General features: G+C 44.2%; 1 protein-coding gene across 4 annotated transcripts in view; it reads right to left on the bottom strand.

The window, feature by feature from the left end:
- Positions 1-18,401, bottom strand: part of PLEKHG1 (pleckstrin homology and RhoGEF domain containing G1) — a 360,323-nt gene that overhangs the window by 81,748 nt on the left and 260,174 nt on the right. For all 4 annotated transcript variants that reach the window (XM_069608126.1, XM_069608127.1, XM_069608128.1 and 1 more), the window contains exons 5-7: positions 15,024-15,070; positions 6,574-6,724; positions 1,962-2,093 (exon numbers count right to left, since the gene is read on the bottom strand). In XM_069608126.1, the coding sequence (XP_069464227.1) occupies positions 1,962-2,093; positions 6,574-6,724; positions 15,024-15,070 (330 nt within the window). The remainder of the gene's footprint in view (positions 1-1,961; positions 2,094-6,573; positions 6,725-15,023; positions 15,071-18,401) is intronic.

Raw genomic sequence — 18,401 nt, 5'->3', positions numbered from 1 at the left:
ATTGACTACATTAACAGCCCTACCTAAGAATGCCAAAAAAGACTTACCACGAAACTCCAAAGGGTGTAAAATACAGCAGCCAGGATCCTATTAAGACTAAACAGAAGAGATCACATCACTCCAGCACGGAAAAGGCTACACTGGCTGCCAGTAAAAAAGTGCATTAAATTCAAAGCACTCTGCATCACCCACAAAGCCTTGCACAGACAAGGAGCAGAATTCCTCCAAGACGGGATTAGCCAGTATCGCCCAGGAAGTGAACTAAGATCCAGCAATGACCTACAAATCGAGGCAAAACACTATAAAAAGGAAATTCAGCACAACCGCGTTCTCACGTCCAACTGCTAACATCTGGAGCAACATGCCCACAGTAATTAGAACCGCAGAAGACCATATCATCTTCAGGAAACTGCTCCAAACCTGGCTATTCGGCAGACAATGACAACCTAGAAGGAACACCGGCATCAACAACACCACAGACAAACCAGAGAGGAGACGAGATGGGCCAAAAGAACCACAAACAAGAACCTGGCTAGATACCATCAAGCGGCATCCAAAGGGCCGCGCCAGAGGCCCCAACAAACTGCCCAACTCCACTAACCCTTTTCCCTTCCTGCTCCTTCGACATAACTGATGCCACTACACCAGATCTTGGACTAGACACACTCCACATAAACAGAGAAGCATTACTATGTCCACACCTAGAGTGAACCACCTACATAGTCCGAAAACCATGAACAATGCAACTACACACCAAGATGTCAGATTACCTAACAGCTATGACCACCTGTGACTATGGATCCCTTATGGACACTATCTAACCAGTGCACAGGACCAACCCATCATAACCACACAACACAATAACACCAACACAAAGCACTACCACACACCCGAGGCAGGGAATCTTACCTATACGGTTACAACGCATGAGGCCTCTCACAAAACTACTACATGCAAAACACTCACAGATGCCAGTTCCTCCTGGTTCTGAATCTATCCTCTCACCCTTTTCCCCCCACTAACCCCCCACTCCAACTATCTTGCAGAGCCACGCAAGCGCCCGGAGACTACCCCTGGGTGGTAGCGGTGCACAGTACAAATCAACATAACTATTTCCAACCCCCCCTTCCCCTTATATACCCTTACCCACAATCTCCTATATTTTTCAAAGAATGTTTTCAATAAAACAATCAATCAGAAAAAACCTCATTTGGCACTCGACTGGGGGCAGAAGCCCGATTGTATGCCCACGTTTGGTGCGCTTGGTGTTAAATTCACAGAACCACTTGCAAAGTTCCACTGGTAATAGCAGTGAGGCCTAACTGTATGTAGTCCTGATGGGCTGTGCCAAGGGAGAACGGGTTGAACAAAAGCGCAGAGTTGAAAGGGTCTCTGTGCCTGCACACCTCATCACTGCACACCCTTGTACTACCTTTGAAAAGACACTTGGAAAGAAATGCTCCCGTCTCTGCTTGTGCCTCTGCCATTCAGCTGGGCCTTGCAAGCAAGCAGAACACATGATATCTACTGGCTTTGTGTCTTAAAAACCTTTGATTAAGTATTACATTTCAATTTAGTAGCTCTTTCTGTTGGCGTATCCTGCATGGACCGACATCAGTAATTAGCTTGGTAACCTCTTGCTTGAAATCAATAGTACATTTGCAGAGGTTTCAGTTTTAGTTTTAATTCATGGAGCCCAGTAAACAAACCCTTGTCTTGGATTAATCTGAGTAGAGCCACTTCAGTGTTTAACAGTAGATATATAAAAGGTCAACACATGGCATGAAGTCTTCAGCCTTTGAGTATATAAGCATGTGAGACCACTTATTATGCCAAACCCAATTAAGGTTAGGACTACAAATTATTACTTGGAATGACAACAGATACAGAATCAATAAGTTCAATTGTAATGGGAAAGGGGACAGACTTCAGGGCTTTGTCAAACCCTCAGAGCAGCTCACCTGTAGCCGGATGGCGTGCTCATGCTTCCTCTTCATGTCGTTGATGTGCCAGGCCACTCTCTGCATGGTATCAATGGCTTCCAAAACAACGTCATAGCCCTCAATGTCCTTTTCAAGGCGGGTTGCTATTTCCTAACAGAGACACAAAGCAGTAAAATCATGCACAGTATTTGCGGATTCTTGAAGAGCTTCAGACAGAAATAAAAGGTGAAAGGAGATGCGCTTTGTGTAAGAAAGGTAACCAGAACTCATTAAATGGCCGCTAGCCACTGTTGCTGGAGATGCAGGAAGACTACACTGGTTGTATATTAGAATTCCTTTATGTCAGGTCCGGGCTGCTATTGGACTTGTGCTTACAACTGGTCAATAACAGCAAATGAAAGGGATTAACGTTGATTTTACCTCAAACCAAGCTTTGCTATCAGATCAAAACACACAAGGAGAACTGCCCAGACAAATGAAAGCCAACCTCCAACGCGCTCAATGGCTGAGCCACTCCTGAACACCGGGACTATCCTGATCTCTTGGAGATGCTTCTGGTCCCTTCACCCCGTGCATACAACACTCAGCATCATCGACAATGTACTGTTTATAGCATCAGTGCACGCGTCAATATCCCCATCTAACCCAAGTCGATCTCTGAATCCTGAAAGGCTGACTCAATTTAGTAAGGTTACCCGTCCAAGCCATCTCCCCCGGGTATCAGACCTGCCTACACATGGAAGTGAACCCACAAGCCATGTACAGACACTGCTCATTACTGCCTTTTCAAGTCGAGTTATCCCTTGAAAACTACACTCCATAAAAAACGTACTTTTTAAAAGACGCACCTTGGTTTCACAAGCACACGTTAACAGGAAGCTCTGGACAATAAGAGTCAGAAGCCATTTTTGTATCTTACCGTACAATTATAGTCATGTTGTTTTCAACTTTAAGCTAAACTCTAAGTTTTACGTTGATGCTGGTCTAGTAAATGAAGATAAAGTAAACTCTTTCGTCACCTAATATGTAGACTTTTTTAAAATTAGTAATTAAGGTAAGGGGGCGCTTTAAGAGTCATTATAAATAGCTCAAGGTCTATAGAAACACTTTCGACTACAAAGTTTAAAACCAGGCACATGTGGTATATGTGTGTTCGTGGAAAAACCTTTGCAAAGTTAATAATGCTCACTTCGCTAACCTGCCGAAATAGCTCATGAACTGCCTGGACAGCATGGCCCCGCCCCACAGCATGTGGCCCGCGGCACGCCTCATAATACTTATTCAGTTAAAAACACCTTGAAACTTAATTTCCTAATTTCTAGGAATTGTATCTGCCTACGTAGATAACATTGATAGTGGCCTCTTTAAATGTAAAGTATATTGCATGTATAAACCTGAACACTTTCTTGTTCACATTTGGTTCCATGTAAAGACCACAGCGGTGTTCATGTATCCACCGCAGAAAGTACCTAAACCTGTTTGCCGATAATAGCTACCAACCCCAACTCTTTTACAATTACAAAATAATTTTGGGTGGAAAAACGCTCAGGAAGATTAGTGGAGAAGCTTGTTTATGTTAATGGCAGAACTGCATGCATACTGTGTACAAAATTACACTATAACGTGTACTTACACCATATACTCCTCCCCACATCTGCTCGGTCCATCAGAAAGCCAATCGCACTGGAAATTGCAGACCACACGTGGAGAGTGTGAGACAGAATGCGAGCAAGTGTCCCAGTGTGTGTGAGAGGGTGTGTGTGTGTCTGTGTGTACGTGTGTTAACTCGTGGGGTGGGACTGAGTTGGAGGAACGCAGTGACAGTGTCGCCTTGTCAGACTATGTCAATCAATTATGAACCATTATAAAACCAGCAATACCGAAATTGAAGTCACAGGGTTGAGATATTGTTGAATTTGCGTTAGTAAAAAAAAATGGATTTGGCTTTTGTTTGGCAATGCTGTCACGAATTAAGTTATTCGTATCCTGGCCAGATAGCTCAGTGTTTGAATGCACCTAGTAGGCAAACAGAAAGGCAGGGGTCCCCGTCTACCAGACTCTGGGAACAATAATTGTAATATCTGAAAAAGTGACATCTGGTACAATGAATTAACAGTACATTTGAATTATTAACTCATAAGTGAAAATAAATTGTTTGTATTTAGATTTCTAAAACTTCAAGAAAGATACAAACAATAGCAAAATGCAATTATTCATTCAAGAATTCAATTTATTCAACCCATGCAACACATTCAATCCATCCATCCATCCATGTACACAGTTAAACTATACATTCAATAGAACTGTGTACAAAAACCATTACAACATAGAGGAAAATTGTAAATGAAACAAAGCCAAAAGAAAAATATTTAGAAAAATGTATAATTTGAAATGTTGCAAGGAGAAGACTGAAATGGCTCTATCTTGCCAATGTTGACTTCCTGCTACTCCCAAAGGAACCACCGACCGGTTTCGACGTTGATGAAATAATTCTAAAACTGCTTCATCAGGGGGATTAATAGATAGTTTAAGTCATCTAAATCGCATACGACCAGTTAAGTAAAGCACCAGGCACCAGAACACCATTTGGAAGCTTTTGCGAGCAAAGAAAGGGTCTCCAACACAGACAGCTTCAAGATCTACAAGATTGGAGTTTATCCGCATCACAGTAGTGCCATCGGGTGGCCCCACCGTTCGGGATACCACTGAAGTTGGTAGAGACAAGCCAACTGTTATAACAGGGAGTCTGCCAGTGAAAAGCATGCCGTGACTGCAGCGGTGCGAAACACTTCCGCAACAGTGTCAGGAAAAATTGAGAGTGAGCAGTATGCTCCTGTTGCATTATGATCCGCCAAGCACCTACGCTGTCCAATTCACTCTGGGCACATAGTAACAAAGGTAACTTCAAGGACACATTTTCTACAGATATTGTATTACCATTCAGGATTAGACGAAGGGCTTAGTATGTTTCCACTGCTACCAACCCTTAGCCGTCGTTCGCATACCAGGATCAATATTAGCAGGTCTCAAACTTTCTATTACAAAACGTTTATGGTTTTGTCTCCACTGCTTCTACCAAAGGCACAGACTTTACATTCTCTGCTCCCTGAAGGCAGCGGGTCTGCCAATCATTGCATGCCATTGGCTGTCTACTAGATGTCATTACCCTCATGCGTTTCCCTCCTCAGGGGTTGTCCAAGCGAAGTCGTAAGTTCCCTGACAGTTAAAGGTCCAGATACATGAACTTCGTGGATACACCATCACTTGCAGAAAGAATTGTTGTATAGAGTTGTTTAGAAGCAACATATTTAAAGGAAGGTGAATTAAAGCAATTGTACTACATTTAGCAGAAGGAAAAACGCCGGATTCAACTTCCAGAATGCACAATATAAAGAGAAATATTTCTACCAGTAGTTCAGAAAATATTTCATAATTTCTTTATACAAATTCAATTTGTTTATTTCAGCATCTTGTTCAAAGAAGTTGAGATTTATTAGGTGAAATGTTATTTGCCTTATTTCAATCAAGTGTTTTAATTGGTTTGAGTATTAGTCTCAATTCTCATTGCGCACAATTTCTACACAGCTGCACTCTGGGAGTGGAGGGGTACAGTGTGTATAATTAAGATAGTTTCACGAGTAGTCCAGGGACCCCAGACTACTCACGCAAGTAACTGAGATTTTTTAGATTCTTTGTGTCACTCTGTGTTGTTGTTCTTTTATGAAATAATGTATACACTATGTTAGGCACGCCCGCCTTTTGCTCTAGCACGTTTTTTTGCACTACTGTTGCATGCAAGCATATGTTGAATCATGTTATAACATTGTCCAGAAATCATGCACAAAGAAATTGAGACTAATGCACACACCAAGGCAAATAACATTTCACCTAATACATCTCAACTTCTGCTGGAATAAACGAATTTAATTCATTTAAAGAAATTACAAAATAATCTTTGAACTGGCTACTGGTAGGAACATCTCTCTCTGTGTATTATTTATCCTCCCAGTTCCTACCATTGTAGGGGACACCCGTCCTGTATTCCTCAACTTCCAGGGTGCAGCCTTTGCAAGTAACAGATGATCTCCTAGGAATTCCGATAACAAAGGCCTACAGCCTACACCTGATCTCATTATGCTCACAGACTGAAGCACAAACAGTTTTCGGTTTCCTCCTGTACAGGCTAAATAAAATCCGCTGCCCGGGGAAATACATTTCGCCCTTTCAACATTGAACAACTGCTATTTACAATGCAGCCTAAAAAAAAATAAATAACCGACAATTATTGTGCGAGACCCACATGCAGGACACAACAAGCAGTAGACAAGCAAAATGGGGTGATGCAGAAGAGGGCAGAGCATCATCTATCTGACATGTCAACGCAACACACAAGCAAGCAAGCAAGCAAGCAAGACAGTGTGGCTATCAAATGACTAGCCCTGGCTTACTGCATCTGCAGCTTAACCTGCATTACATTGGCTTGTGTGGGTGCGTGCAATGTGAATGGTGGTTTGGTCTGTGACATACCATTCAATAATAAACAATTAACTTAGGAGTTCACTTTGCTGCACACCCCTGTACAAATAATCACCCCAAGCTCTCCCTCCCCAGACACTACTTCACAACGTACGTGCAGAAGTAGGTGGTATTTCAAGATTCGTTGGACAGGTTTTAAGAGGTAGGAGCCTAATGGAAGGGAGTGCTGCAAGACTTCTTGCCGGTCTCTGAAGAACTTGGCCACCATTTTGTTCCTCATGCAGTCCGTCAATACAGCTACTGACCTGCAAGAACAAAGAAGATCCATTAAACACAGCTACTGAGGTCAAAGAAGGTTCACGGAGCTTCCACATTAATCCCATCAGCAACCCTTAATTTTAGATTGCAAAAATCACTTTTACAAAAACGTTCATACTGTACTGAAGTAAAGAAGCTGTGTGAAACGTTACACCCACACTGCCAAGGATGTTTACAACCCACATGCCACTGTTGTAGCTACTGCCCAGTCAGGACACATGTATTCTGTTCACTAGTATTTTCTTTAGCAATGGCAGAGAACACAACCCACAATCACTAGTCAATCCCCTCTCCCAAAAAATAAATTAAAAAGTTTGGTTTTAAGAGATCTCGGCAGAGCTCGAAGTGAGCGGGAACGGTTGGAAGCAGAGTTCCACTGCTTTTATTTTTTATTGTTAACCGTTACACTACTTTTTACAACCGTTTTCACTATTCCAGAACGGTAATTACTGAAGTTAAAGCACAACTCTTCCTATAGCAATTGAAGCTAAACTGAAATCTGACCGTACATTTACAAAGCCCACATGACACCGCCTGGATGGATTCTAGCTGGCTTCTTTGCCTGGGGAAGATGAAGGACGGCCTGCTAACACTAAGAAGGAATATCTCCTCACACTCCCACTCAGCTCTGATTTTTGGGAAACTTGTGAAGGTGTTTTGTCATTTCTAAAAGTCCACACCATTTGCAAGGGATGCTATTTTAATATCGGGTGGCTATGCAGGATTTGCCCGTTCACGCCACTTGACGATTGTGAAGTTGCAGTAGGCATTAGTGGCTAGTCGCTTGGACTCCTGGGTACTTCAATTAAACATATCAGCAGAATTCAGGTGGCTGAAACAGAATGATTTCTGGACATATGTAAAGCAATCATGTCCAAGTTGCTTGCAGTTTCCTGCTGTAGCTTCCATGAGAGTAGAGAATCCAGTTTGAAGATCTGAGGCCCATGAGGCTGCTCCTGCCACCCCTTAAGGAGAGCATTACGTACCAGGATGGAACCTTTGGCCTATGGAAGATCATAGACTTTTCATATCTAAAACTCTGGTTAGGACACAGGAGAGAAGACTTTCAAATCTTTGGACCCAACATTTCGAATTAATTACCAAAGTCTGTTCAAAGCAATGCAAGCTTTTGTAGTTCCAGGCTCCTGTTGAAGTGGCATCCTTTCAAGAAGATGTTAGGTATAAGTTCTAGTTCAGTTGCGATCAGCGTGTCTGGCAATATATAAATGCTCCCAATAACTGACCGAATGAGGAAAGAAAAAAAAAATACAGGGCAACAGCCTTCTTTTGCCCGTTCCACCCAGTCGCTATCAATCCGCCCCCAGTGCATTTAAGCAATAATCCTGCATTCTGTGGGCTTCACCGGCCAGTAACAGGGCCCAAATTACAGGCCAGAGCAAAGCAATTGCCTTAACGCCAGGCCCCCAGCCGTTACCAGGCCAGTGAAACCCACAGAACTCGGAAGGATTTCTATTGGCACCCCAAGGAAAATCCTTGAGGTGCTAAAGGCAATCTTTTTTTTTTTAATCCGCCCGCGCTGATTCATTTGCAGCAGTGACCAGGGAGAGTCAGGGCTACCATGGAAGGAGAAAGCGGGGCTCCGCTCTGAGCCCCTCTTCCATTTCCATGGCAATGATCAGACAGTTAGGAGGATGGATGGTGCGGCCGGGCAGTGGAGCCCATTTAAGTTAAGGAGATAGTGGTGGGTCTTGAGGGGTTGGATTTCGGGATGGGAGGCGGGAAAACAGTGCGTGGAGCGGCGACCACTGGGGTTGCTCCGAACCCAGGCTTACATCGGTAGATTCAGCCTGGATTTGGAGCAAGATGATTGGCTGCCGCACCCACCCAGGGTGCCAATGCCTTGTCATGTGTTGCACTTTACTCCCACCTACCCCACCCGATGGCGAGGGTCACAGTTCCACTACTTGTTTTCGTACACTTCTACCACTGTATCTTGGCAACTGCTGCCATATCGCAGCTATTCTCAGGATGTCAAAAATTTAGACGAAGTAACCTTACGACGACTCTAAAAGTTACTCCAATCGACATCAACATGAGCCTGGCTTCCAAAATTCCATGACATGGAATTGACCCGTATCTCCGTCTGTCATGACCTGCTAACGTCTCTATGCTGATCTTACTCAAGCACTCAGCCACCGTTGGCTCAACAGACCATATCATCTTGCTTTAGTAACTTTAATAAGAGGCCAGGGTCTCGGATCAAGTCTTGAAACATTTCTTCTAATTTCCTTCAGTGTGAGAACGGTGTGCCAGAGTAAGGAATTTTAAGCCCTCTCCCAGGAGTGGTCATCTGTGGTGTTCTGCAGTGCTCTCCTCTTGAAGGATTCGGGGTACCCTCTGTCTAGTTACTGGTCAGGCACGGACCTGAACTTCTTCAACACAGCACAGAACATGTTGCCTCTGGAGACCAACCACACTCTCTAGAAACCATACCCAACTGGCATGAATACCCATTTTACAGTATGGAAGGGCCTGGCCATGTTTTTCGTGAGTCCAGGGAACACTGGAGATAGAGGGGACAACATGGATGTGGGAAAATGTATTGCCAAGCAAGGTAGTAAGATGGAGTAAGGACTGTGGAGAGAAAACCACGGTTGTACCTTAAGGTGGCACTTACAGAAAGTGCAAATAAGTACATACGGAATATCCAGCGCTTCAGGAGCAGCAGCTAAATCAATTTGGAGGCCATCTCACCCCCACAAAAGGAGATGGAACAGTGGCAGTAGCGTCTATGCAAGTACTCCAGGCTGATCACCAAAGTCTCATCGGGGATGCTTACATGAAACATGCAAGCCCACTAAGCTTTGACATATTGATCATGATTTTAATTGATGTTGGTAGGCTGAACACCAGCCAATTAAAGTCCATTTAAGGGGCTTAGTTAGGGAAAGCAAGTATCCGGAAAAGACAACTCAAGAAGAACTGATCCATAAGACTTTGCGTGATCTCCAAGACAATGCCAATATCATTTTACATGAATTCTATTTATTCAGTCTTTTAAAAAACAAATGACATGTATAGAGAATACCTCAGTGCACAGAAGCAGAAATGGAGACTGGTAGAACAGGGAGGTGTGAGGGGAGGAGAAAGTACTGGGAAAGCGTACAAAGGATTGCAAGAGTAATAAAGCACCCCCGTCTCACTTAGCTGCTGGAACAGAGCTTTCCGCTCCGGTCCTGGCGCTCCCTCCAGTCCTTGGGGCCCATCACAGAAATAGAAAAGGGACTGAATCCCTTTTCCATTTACTGTGGTGGGGCCATCTTGTTACATTTTTATAGAACAGGTGGCTGCAACTATGAGAAATTACAAGTGGAAGATCAACCTGAGGTGATCATTGCATACCAATGGGAGGCGATATTCCCAAAGCTTCAGCTTTCCACACCAAGGGTAATACCCTTGGCTGGAAGAGGGACTAAAGGAAGGTTGATGGTTGTAAATTTTAAAGCAATTTAAGACTGAAGTTCTTTTCTTTCCATCCTCGCAGATTTCTTCTAATTGGACCTTCAGTCGTTTCCTTTCCTCCTCCCCAAGGCCCCCTCTAAAACTCTGCTAGGACCATAGATGCGATATTCGACTCTGCTCTTTCTTTTTCAGTCCACATCACCTGCATTGCGTGTTCTTTCCACTTTCAATTATATAACATCTGCAAGACTCATCCTTTCCTTTCATGTAACTAAGCTTCTTCTCTCAATGATATTTTCCCTTCTCGATTATTGTGCTGCTCTTCTCGTCTTCCAGCCTACCAGATTTCTTCTCTATGATCCATTTATAATTCTTCAATTGGACTAATCTGTCCTCATTCCCCTCGTGAATCCATTTCCACTGCTCTTTTCCTCTCTTTGCCTGCTGACTTTTGAAGCTTGCGCCTGTGTTACAATTTTCTCTGCATTGTTTATAAGCGTCTTTATGGCCTTGCTCCATCCTACTACTCTCCGCTCATTTCTTTACCTTCCTACTAAGGATCTTTAATCCCAATCACATTTCCTTCTTATTGTTCCTGGCCCTCCTTACGCATCATCATGTTTTTCGCTCCTTTACTCTCCTTACTTCTAAACATTGCAACTTGCTACCCCTCTCGATTAGGTCCCTCTGCCTCGCTTTTGTCATTCTGTTCCTTAGTAACACATTGGCCCTCGTTACGGGTCCGGCGGAAACCGCGCCGGTAAATGATTTACTGCAGCCTGACTTCCCGGAAACACTTGAGCATTACAGCCCCAGCAGTCCAGTAAGTCAAGCGCTGGTAAAATGTTGATCCCCATTCCCATAGAGTCCTATAGGACCCTATGAGAGTGGGGACCACGGAAGCACCAGCAATGTTAATAACGGTACCAGTGCTTCCGTGAAAGTCTGCGCGCGGGTGCCGTTTGCAGACTCGTAGTTTGCCGGTCTGGAAACAATGGTGCCAGTAAGCTTACCGGCACCGTTGTTTCCGGACCGGCAAACTTGTAATGAGGGCCAATATATTTTCTCTTCCTCTTCAACTTAAATATTTTAATTTCTTATTAAGTGGTAGGAATTTGTACCCTTTTTGTTGCTCATGTGCAGTGCTTTGGTGAAAGTGCTTTATGGGCAAATAATAAGTGCAAATATAAATAAGGGATAACCTTATAGTCCCTCTCGCTACAGGAGCAGTGCACTGCTCACCAAAAAGCTCCTTGTTTTAAAGTCTGCACCCCTGCCATGAACATGCTCGTCAACTTACATTAGGTGGGGGCATTTGGTAAGTAGTTTGGGGTGAATCTAACTTCTGTGCGACAATCAAGAGGCATCTATACATGTGTGCCACTGACTGAACTGATGTTTAACATTTACATGAAGCTAGGATACTTTCTTAGACCCCAGACGCGTCCATCTCATACCTGTGCAGATACAGGCCCGTGTGCCCGGGCATCTCAGACTTTGATGACCACATTACAATCATGCCACAAGGATTGGAAGTGACAGGAGTATGGATGTGCCAACAACTGCCTTAAGCTCAATGGCTCAAAGACGGAGATCCTGGTGAATGCTAAGGCTGTAATACATGCAGTTAAGATGGATACTCTATGCCAAGCCTCCACTGTCTGCCCCAATTAGAAACATTGGCTTTGTTTGGAGCCATGATAGGAGCGTTGTACAAAAACCTTTCAACTTAAACTCGCGAGCATCCCCACTTCAATCCTTCTAGTAAGCCACCACACAGAAAGGAGTGCAATAATCCCCTCTCGATTGGAGGATAATAGTCTATATACTGGAGTGCAGAATGCTGTTGGAAGACTCATCTTAGGTATGAAGCGAGAATGGCCTATGGCCCCTCATTGCAGTAGCTTATGCTGGCTCCTAGTAAAAGAGGCGACGTCACAGCCCCAAGGTACCTTCAGATGAAGATGGTCTGCTTCAGTCTGGCTCACCTTCGGAGATTGAACATCTCCAATCTATGCCGTTAAACTAAGAGCCGAAGCAACAGTTGCTTCTCAGCTCTTGGTCTACACTTCAGAATGCACCAACGGGCCAGCGAAATTCCCCTTCTCTTATGCACCCAAGGGCCACCATGTCACGATCGGTTCCATTCACTCCCGTTGCCGCCATGTGGGGGCCTGATTTGGGGTTTGTTTCCTATTTGACTTTCCTTCTGAACCGACTGTGCTATGGTGATTTGACATCTCTAAAGCCATTTTTTTCAATTTCGCCAACTTCAAAAGCCTCTTTTCTTCAGCCCAGAGCTGGTCATTGTTGCAGTGTTCCTGGTTGTGACCGGTCACATGTTCTCATTCTTCGTGCGTAGTTCCTAGTTTCTTATTTCTTGTTCCAGGATTTTGAATTTAGTGAGTTTATTAGTATTTTCTGCTTCCTGGATTCCCTTTCGGTCTTCCTCAGTTTTGCAGTTAACGCTTTCCAGTGCTTTTCTTTTCCTGTTAAGTCCAGCTCCTGCATGAATGCCTAGATTTTCCTTACTATTCTCTAAGCACTATTTCTACTTATCCCGTGTTAAGAGTCATATGTATTAAGTTATCCTCGGCTTGCTGTAATTATCTTTCCGGGTCCCTGTTTGATCACCAGGGTTTGTGGGCTTTGCTGACATTCCAGGTGGTTTTTCTCATCCTCGTGAGTATTGTCCTGAAGTTACCTTGTACAATACCATCAAGGGTGTTGGCTAAAAGATCCTGTCATTGCTTCTCCAGTATGCGGGCCTAGCGCTGACAGTCCCCTGTATCAGTAATTGCGGGTGAGGAGCTTTCTGACTTTCTTTGTAATCATAAGGAGCTTCTAAGGGCTTACCCCACATCCTTTTAAAATATGTGTATCACGTTCCACTTGCACATCCTGGGGTTTGTGTGCAGGTTGTGTGATACGTATTGCCCACTGCGTGATCTTGAGCACATATTCTTTGGCCATATCCACTGCCCGTGTCTCCCCATGACACACCTTGAAGATGCACCTTTTCTAAGCGTTCCTTCCCTGTGATTCAGTGCTCATTCTTTCATTTGTTAAGATGCTTTAACTGTCCGCTTTTTGGAAGCACCTGACCAAAAGTTGCAATTTTATCAGGATAGATGGGATTTTCCTCTGATTTGCTCATTGCGGGATGCACTGTAGGAACATTATTGTACACTTTTCCACCCTTCCACGCCATGTACATAGTCCAGGAGTGGGTCTTTGGGCTAATCAATAGATGCATTCAACTTTTAAAATAGCCTTTACCAATGCAATGTATTAATATCGTACAATATATGGCGCTGCCTTGCCATGTACAGTGCGGGTTCCAGTCTAGGTTGCTAATGTATATTCAGATAATTGCAGATGCTCCGCCCCCTCCACTCCAGGAGTAAATAAGGGAGACCGATTTAGTTTCAATGCAATCCAATATAGACCAAGCGGCTGTGCCTTCACTGCAGAAGTGGCTCAAGAATGTGTCCGGGGTCAGGGGCCTTTCTCTACGAGTAAGGACACACATACTAGGCACACAAGGGCAGTTCTAGGAGGGCCTGGGTGCAGCCAGATATCTGCAATAATGCCCTGATGCATTCATGGCTAAGAATATTGGTAGGTGACATATGTGCACATAGGCCTGAGTGTACAGGGAGGCAATAGGGGCAACTGCCCCCTTACATCTGCAGCAATGGGGGCAGGAACTACACGTTGCTCCTGAAGAGACGCTTCCACTTTGCAGCTTCTGACTTTACTTCATGAATGAGGCTGCGCGCTTGAGCAATGCTGCAGGTGAAACAGCTGAACTGTTGCAAATGCAGTGATTTTGAGCAGCATCAGGGATCCACCCGCAACTGCAATGAGGAATTCTTTAAAGTTGAGTGACAGTCAAGGCTGCAAGATGGCACAGCAGGTCACGGGACTGTGGTTCAGATATTCTATTTTGAGACCAGGCTATGAATCTTTTTCGAAATCATTTTGTAAAATATGCTCTAAAATGCACTGTTTCCACAAGGAAAGGGGTCGAGCTTGTTTGACTGCTCACAGGAAGAGGGGGTATTTTTTCCCCATAGTGAAAATTAAGCACCGAATGGGCATTTTAAAAGGGACTCAATGCTGGCAACATTACTGTCTGCAGTCCCATTGCTACAAGGAAAACGATCGTCTTCATTACAAATTTACCGGTAACAGGCAGGTAGTACAAGTGGGTTACTGGCAAACTTGCGTTACCAGCGCCTCATATTCCGGAGTTATCGGATATTACGGGTGCCAGCAACAGCTGTAAGTTCCCATACCATTGAGTCCCATAGGACTCTATGGAATGGGTTTGCCCTAATCGCCATCACTGGTAGTACTGGTGCTGGGCTGGTGATTGGGGCAATTCTTTGCCAGTGGGGTCCTGAACACCTGGGAGGTCAGGCCTGCCAGTAGTTCAATGCCCCTACCAGAAAACTGAGTGCGCCGGTCCAGTAAAAATGTCGGTTCCAGTACTACCAGCATTTCTACCAGACCGGCACACACGTAATGAGGTTCTATGCATGCCTGGCTCTTCAAGCGAAAAAACATTTAAAAGTTCAACATTCAAACCCTTGCCATGTCCACAGTGTGGAACCCGACTCTCTACAATTGCAATGTACTCTTGTCTATTCACGGCTCATCTTCCAAATGCAGACCTCACCCACAAAACTACGCTTCTGAGGCACAGATGCTGACGTCAACAGGCCATAAGAGAATGTAGGAAAGCTCAAAAATCCTAATTAAGTAAAAACATCACGACAGAGATGGTCAACCTTGCTTATAGTGCAGTAGGAAGGAAGGGGTGGAAGAGGTCCAGGGACTGTAAAACAATGTCCTTACCTTGGATAGTTGGTACAGTACTGCGTGTATATATGAAAGTCTTCACTCTGTGGGGGGAAAGAGGAGCAAAGTGAGTATTTTAGTGGTGCTTCCAAGTCCCTCTGAAATTAAGATCTTTTGTAACCCTGAGCGTCGACTAGGAATGGCGGCAGTGAAGCAACTCCAATTTTGGTCAAACCCTCCATTCACCCCGTGCAGACCATCAATGCAAACAAAGAAGCACAGCTTCTCACATGCCCGCTACATCACCTTACCTTCAAACCCAAAGAAAATGGCACCGGCATGTCTGCGACCTCTTATTTAACATGTATGCAAGATGCTTTTGGCAAACCACACACATTATGAGTTATGACGCAATGACTACTCCGTAATGAGACACTTATCACCCTGGTTGCCGATTATTGTACGTGTTTACATTTCTGTAAAATACAACATATCAATATTTTGACGATGATAACAATAATAATAAGTTATTTGTAATGTATTTAACACTCAGAGGTTTCCAAGCGTGGACATGGCGTTGAACCTGTGTCGCGCAGTGTCATCTTGCTTCCAAGGCGAGCACGTTGCCCCTGAGCTATCCTCCCGAGTCATCCTTTTTTGGTCAGACTCTTTCTATGGACTGATGTTCTGGTCTCTCTGGGACTCTAATTTGACTTTGGTATGGGCGGAACGGTGCATACTAAAGGGTCAGAGACTCCTGGCGCCGCACACTCAAATCCAGGAAATGATGCCGATCTGTGGAATGTGGCATGAGAGACCGCGAACTCACTATGGGAAGGAAAGCTGGGCGGAGCTACATGCACTCTTAAAGGAGCGGGAGCTAAGAAATGTGGTTCCCCTTTGGGCAATGCCTCTTCTACCTGGCGTGTTTTAGAGCCTCGTAGAAGGCTTTATGTGCATGGCAACAGTGGTGGGTCAAATCTTGCTTGGGTACAGGCTGGACCCTTCTAGGAGTGATCACTATGACCCAGTCTTTTCACCGTTTCTGAAAATGGCTGTAGTACGCGTCACTATTAAGAGAACCGCGGCAGGTGAGTGGGTCCCAAAGGGGTGTAGTCTTGTTACTAGAGAAGACTGGGGAGGGAGGTGCAAGTTTTGGTTGAACTGCTGGCCAGCAAGGGCATGACACTTCCAATTCTATGTCGTGCACAGTTGTCATTGGTATGACTCCGCAGCGCTGTATCCCTGGCCGGAAGAATATTTACTGTACAGTTCAGATGTCCAGCAGTCCACAGTATGGTGTGTGCTTGGATGAAGACCGCTTATATTTGGAAAAACATCAATGCACGTTTTGATGCTCTACACCATTTCAAGTGTTGCTGTTTTATTCCTGTAATTTCCTCCCCCGAGTCTAAATAATGTGTATGGTTTTTGGTCACCCCTAATTCTGCATTTATTCTCTTCCCTTGATGCTTCAGCTAACTTCACTGCGGTCACTCTGGCATTGGGGCACTAAATGTATAATGTGCGCACATCCGGGTCCAGCTTCCATACTTCGCTTATTTACACAGTTATTTAAACAAAATGGGAAATACACGTTTTGTCCCGAGACAGATGTATAGAATCAGACCAAAATTTGAAGCAGATATTGTGACATAACTTGTTTTTATTAATGATTAAGGCCATGTTATCATTCCTGCTCTCGGCGAACTTAGCTCTCCAACTGTTCAAACACATTAAATGACAGCCTTATCGTCAATTACACGTTTTACTACCATATCACAAAGAGGACAAGAATTATGCGAAAGCTTCGGGAAGATAGCGAAAATAAACAAGCCTAGTGTACACGGTGAGAACTATGGAGTCATCAAGTTTCTTGAATGAACTCACTGTACTTCGCTCAGCCTCCCTGCCGGGGCACATTACTAGCAAGGCAAGAATCTGAAACAGACCAAGGCAAGGCCAGAGCGACTGCCCAGCAACAGCACCGTCCCAATCTCCAGCCACAACATAATGCTGCAGGCCCCTCCTCCTGCCCCGCGATAAATAGGACCATATCTATGCATCGACCGCCCTTCAGAATCTGCAAATCTCTCTCAACTATTTCAATCCGCCACAGCAGGGCCAGAATTGAACGCATGGTTTCTCTGGCAAACGTTCAGTTGCTGCAATGCTATCATGCAAGTCCCCAGGACCGCGATATATGTCGCATGAGAACGTTTCTGGCAGGGTATGTTCATCCAAGCATCCTCAGGGACATGACACTGGACCCAGCTGCAGACTTCTGGTTATCATGTATGGAGGCAAGTCATTGCTGGTCAAAAGAGATGGACCTCTAGTCAACACAGCCTGTGCTTCACTGACCGACCAGCAAGAGAATCATTTTGATTACTCTTAATTAATTTTGACCCTATTACACTGGAAGGAGTAAAAACAAAGTTGGGTTTTAGTAGGAGTACTTTGTTGAAAGCTAGGCGTGAAGTTTGCCACGGTTTAGAAACAATGTGTATATGGAAATTGATTCTAAAGGACTTCATTTCAGCTCCTTAGAGCCACGCTGAATCATACAGTTAACATATGAAAACTCAAAAGTAATTTGTTGCAAATGTTTACTGGCAGTGCACTCTAGAGTGATCATACTATATCCAAGTAAGGGAATGAATGGGGTGCCCTCCCTATTCATGAAGATACTTTTAGTTTTAATATATATTCAAAAATATTCTACACAGTGTCCGAAATGAGTCTATGCCATGGGGATAGGATGTCGCTATCCTCGCTTGGAGGGCATGCTGTGTGAACGATCCCTTTATTCATAAGGATGTCCATCAAACCAGAAATGGCCCAACCATGCTTGATCAATGCACGCCAAGATGCTTTAACCAATGGAACTCACCAGAATCCATACAGCCAGACACCTAGGAACTCAGCATGTTCTAAAACGGTATGTCCATCATCATGAGAACTTAGCCGATAGAGTTTACACATTCTACTGATGACGTCAGACCATCGCGGATGTGAGAAACACGCTGAGATTGGCAACTTTCTTCTCAACATGTCAAAGATATCAGCCACTTTTACTCCCTAGCAATATGCAAATACTCCCCAAAAATAAAAATAGGGAGTACAAATGCTCCCAACAAAAAGTGGGAAACAAGACACGTAGAACCTTGTGCCCCTGCTTTCAACCGCACAGCTCCAAGGATATCTTTGGACCAGGAGTGCATGCCGTACCACAGGCTAAAAGGACTGCCTGATCGGAAGAAGTAAACATTTATCTTTTAATGTGCAATATCTAGGTGCAAAGAAATAATTATCACAAAAACATTTCTGTTTTGCCAATTAAAACATCTTTCCACGCTTTGAAAATATTGTCAATGGGAATTGGACTTACATGTTTACTCCTATAGGTTTACTCCCTAAAAAAATCATTTAACT

The sequence above is a fragment of the Ambystoma mexicanum genome, chromosome 4q (genome assembly GCF_040938575.1).
Source record: "Ambystoma mexicanum isolate Mex_15411 chromosome 4q, UKY_AmexF1_1, whole genome shotgun sequence".
In the NCBI taxonomy this organism is placed as follows: Eukaryota; Metazoa; Chordata; class Amphibia; order Caudata; family Ambystomatidae; genus Ambystoma; species Ambystoma mexicanum.
This window is presented reverse-complemented; position numbering and strand designations above follow the sequence as displayed.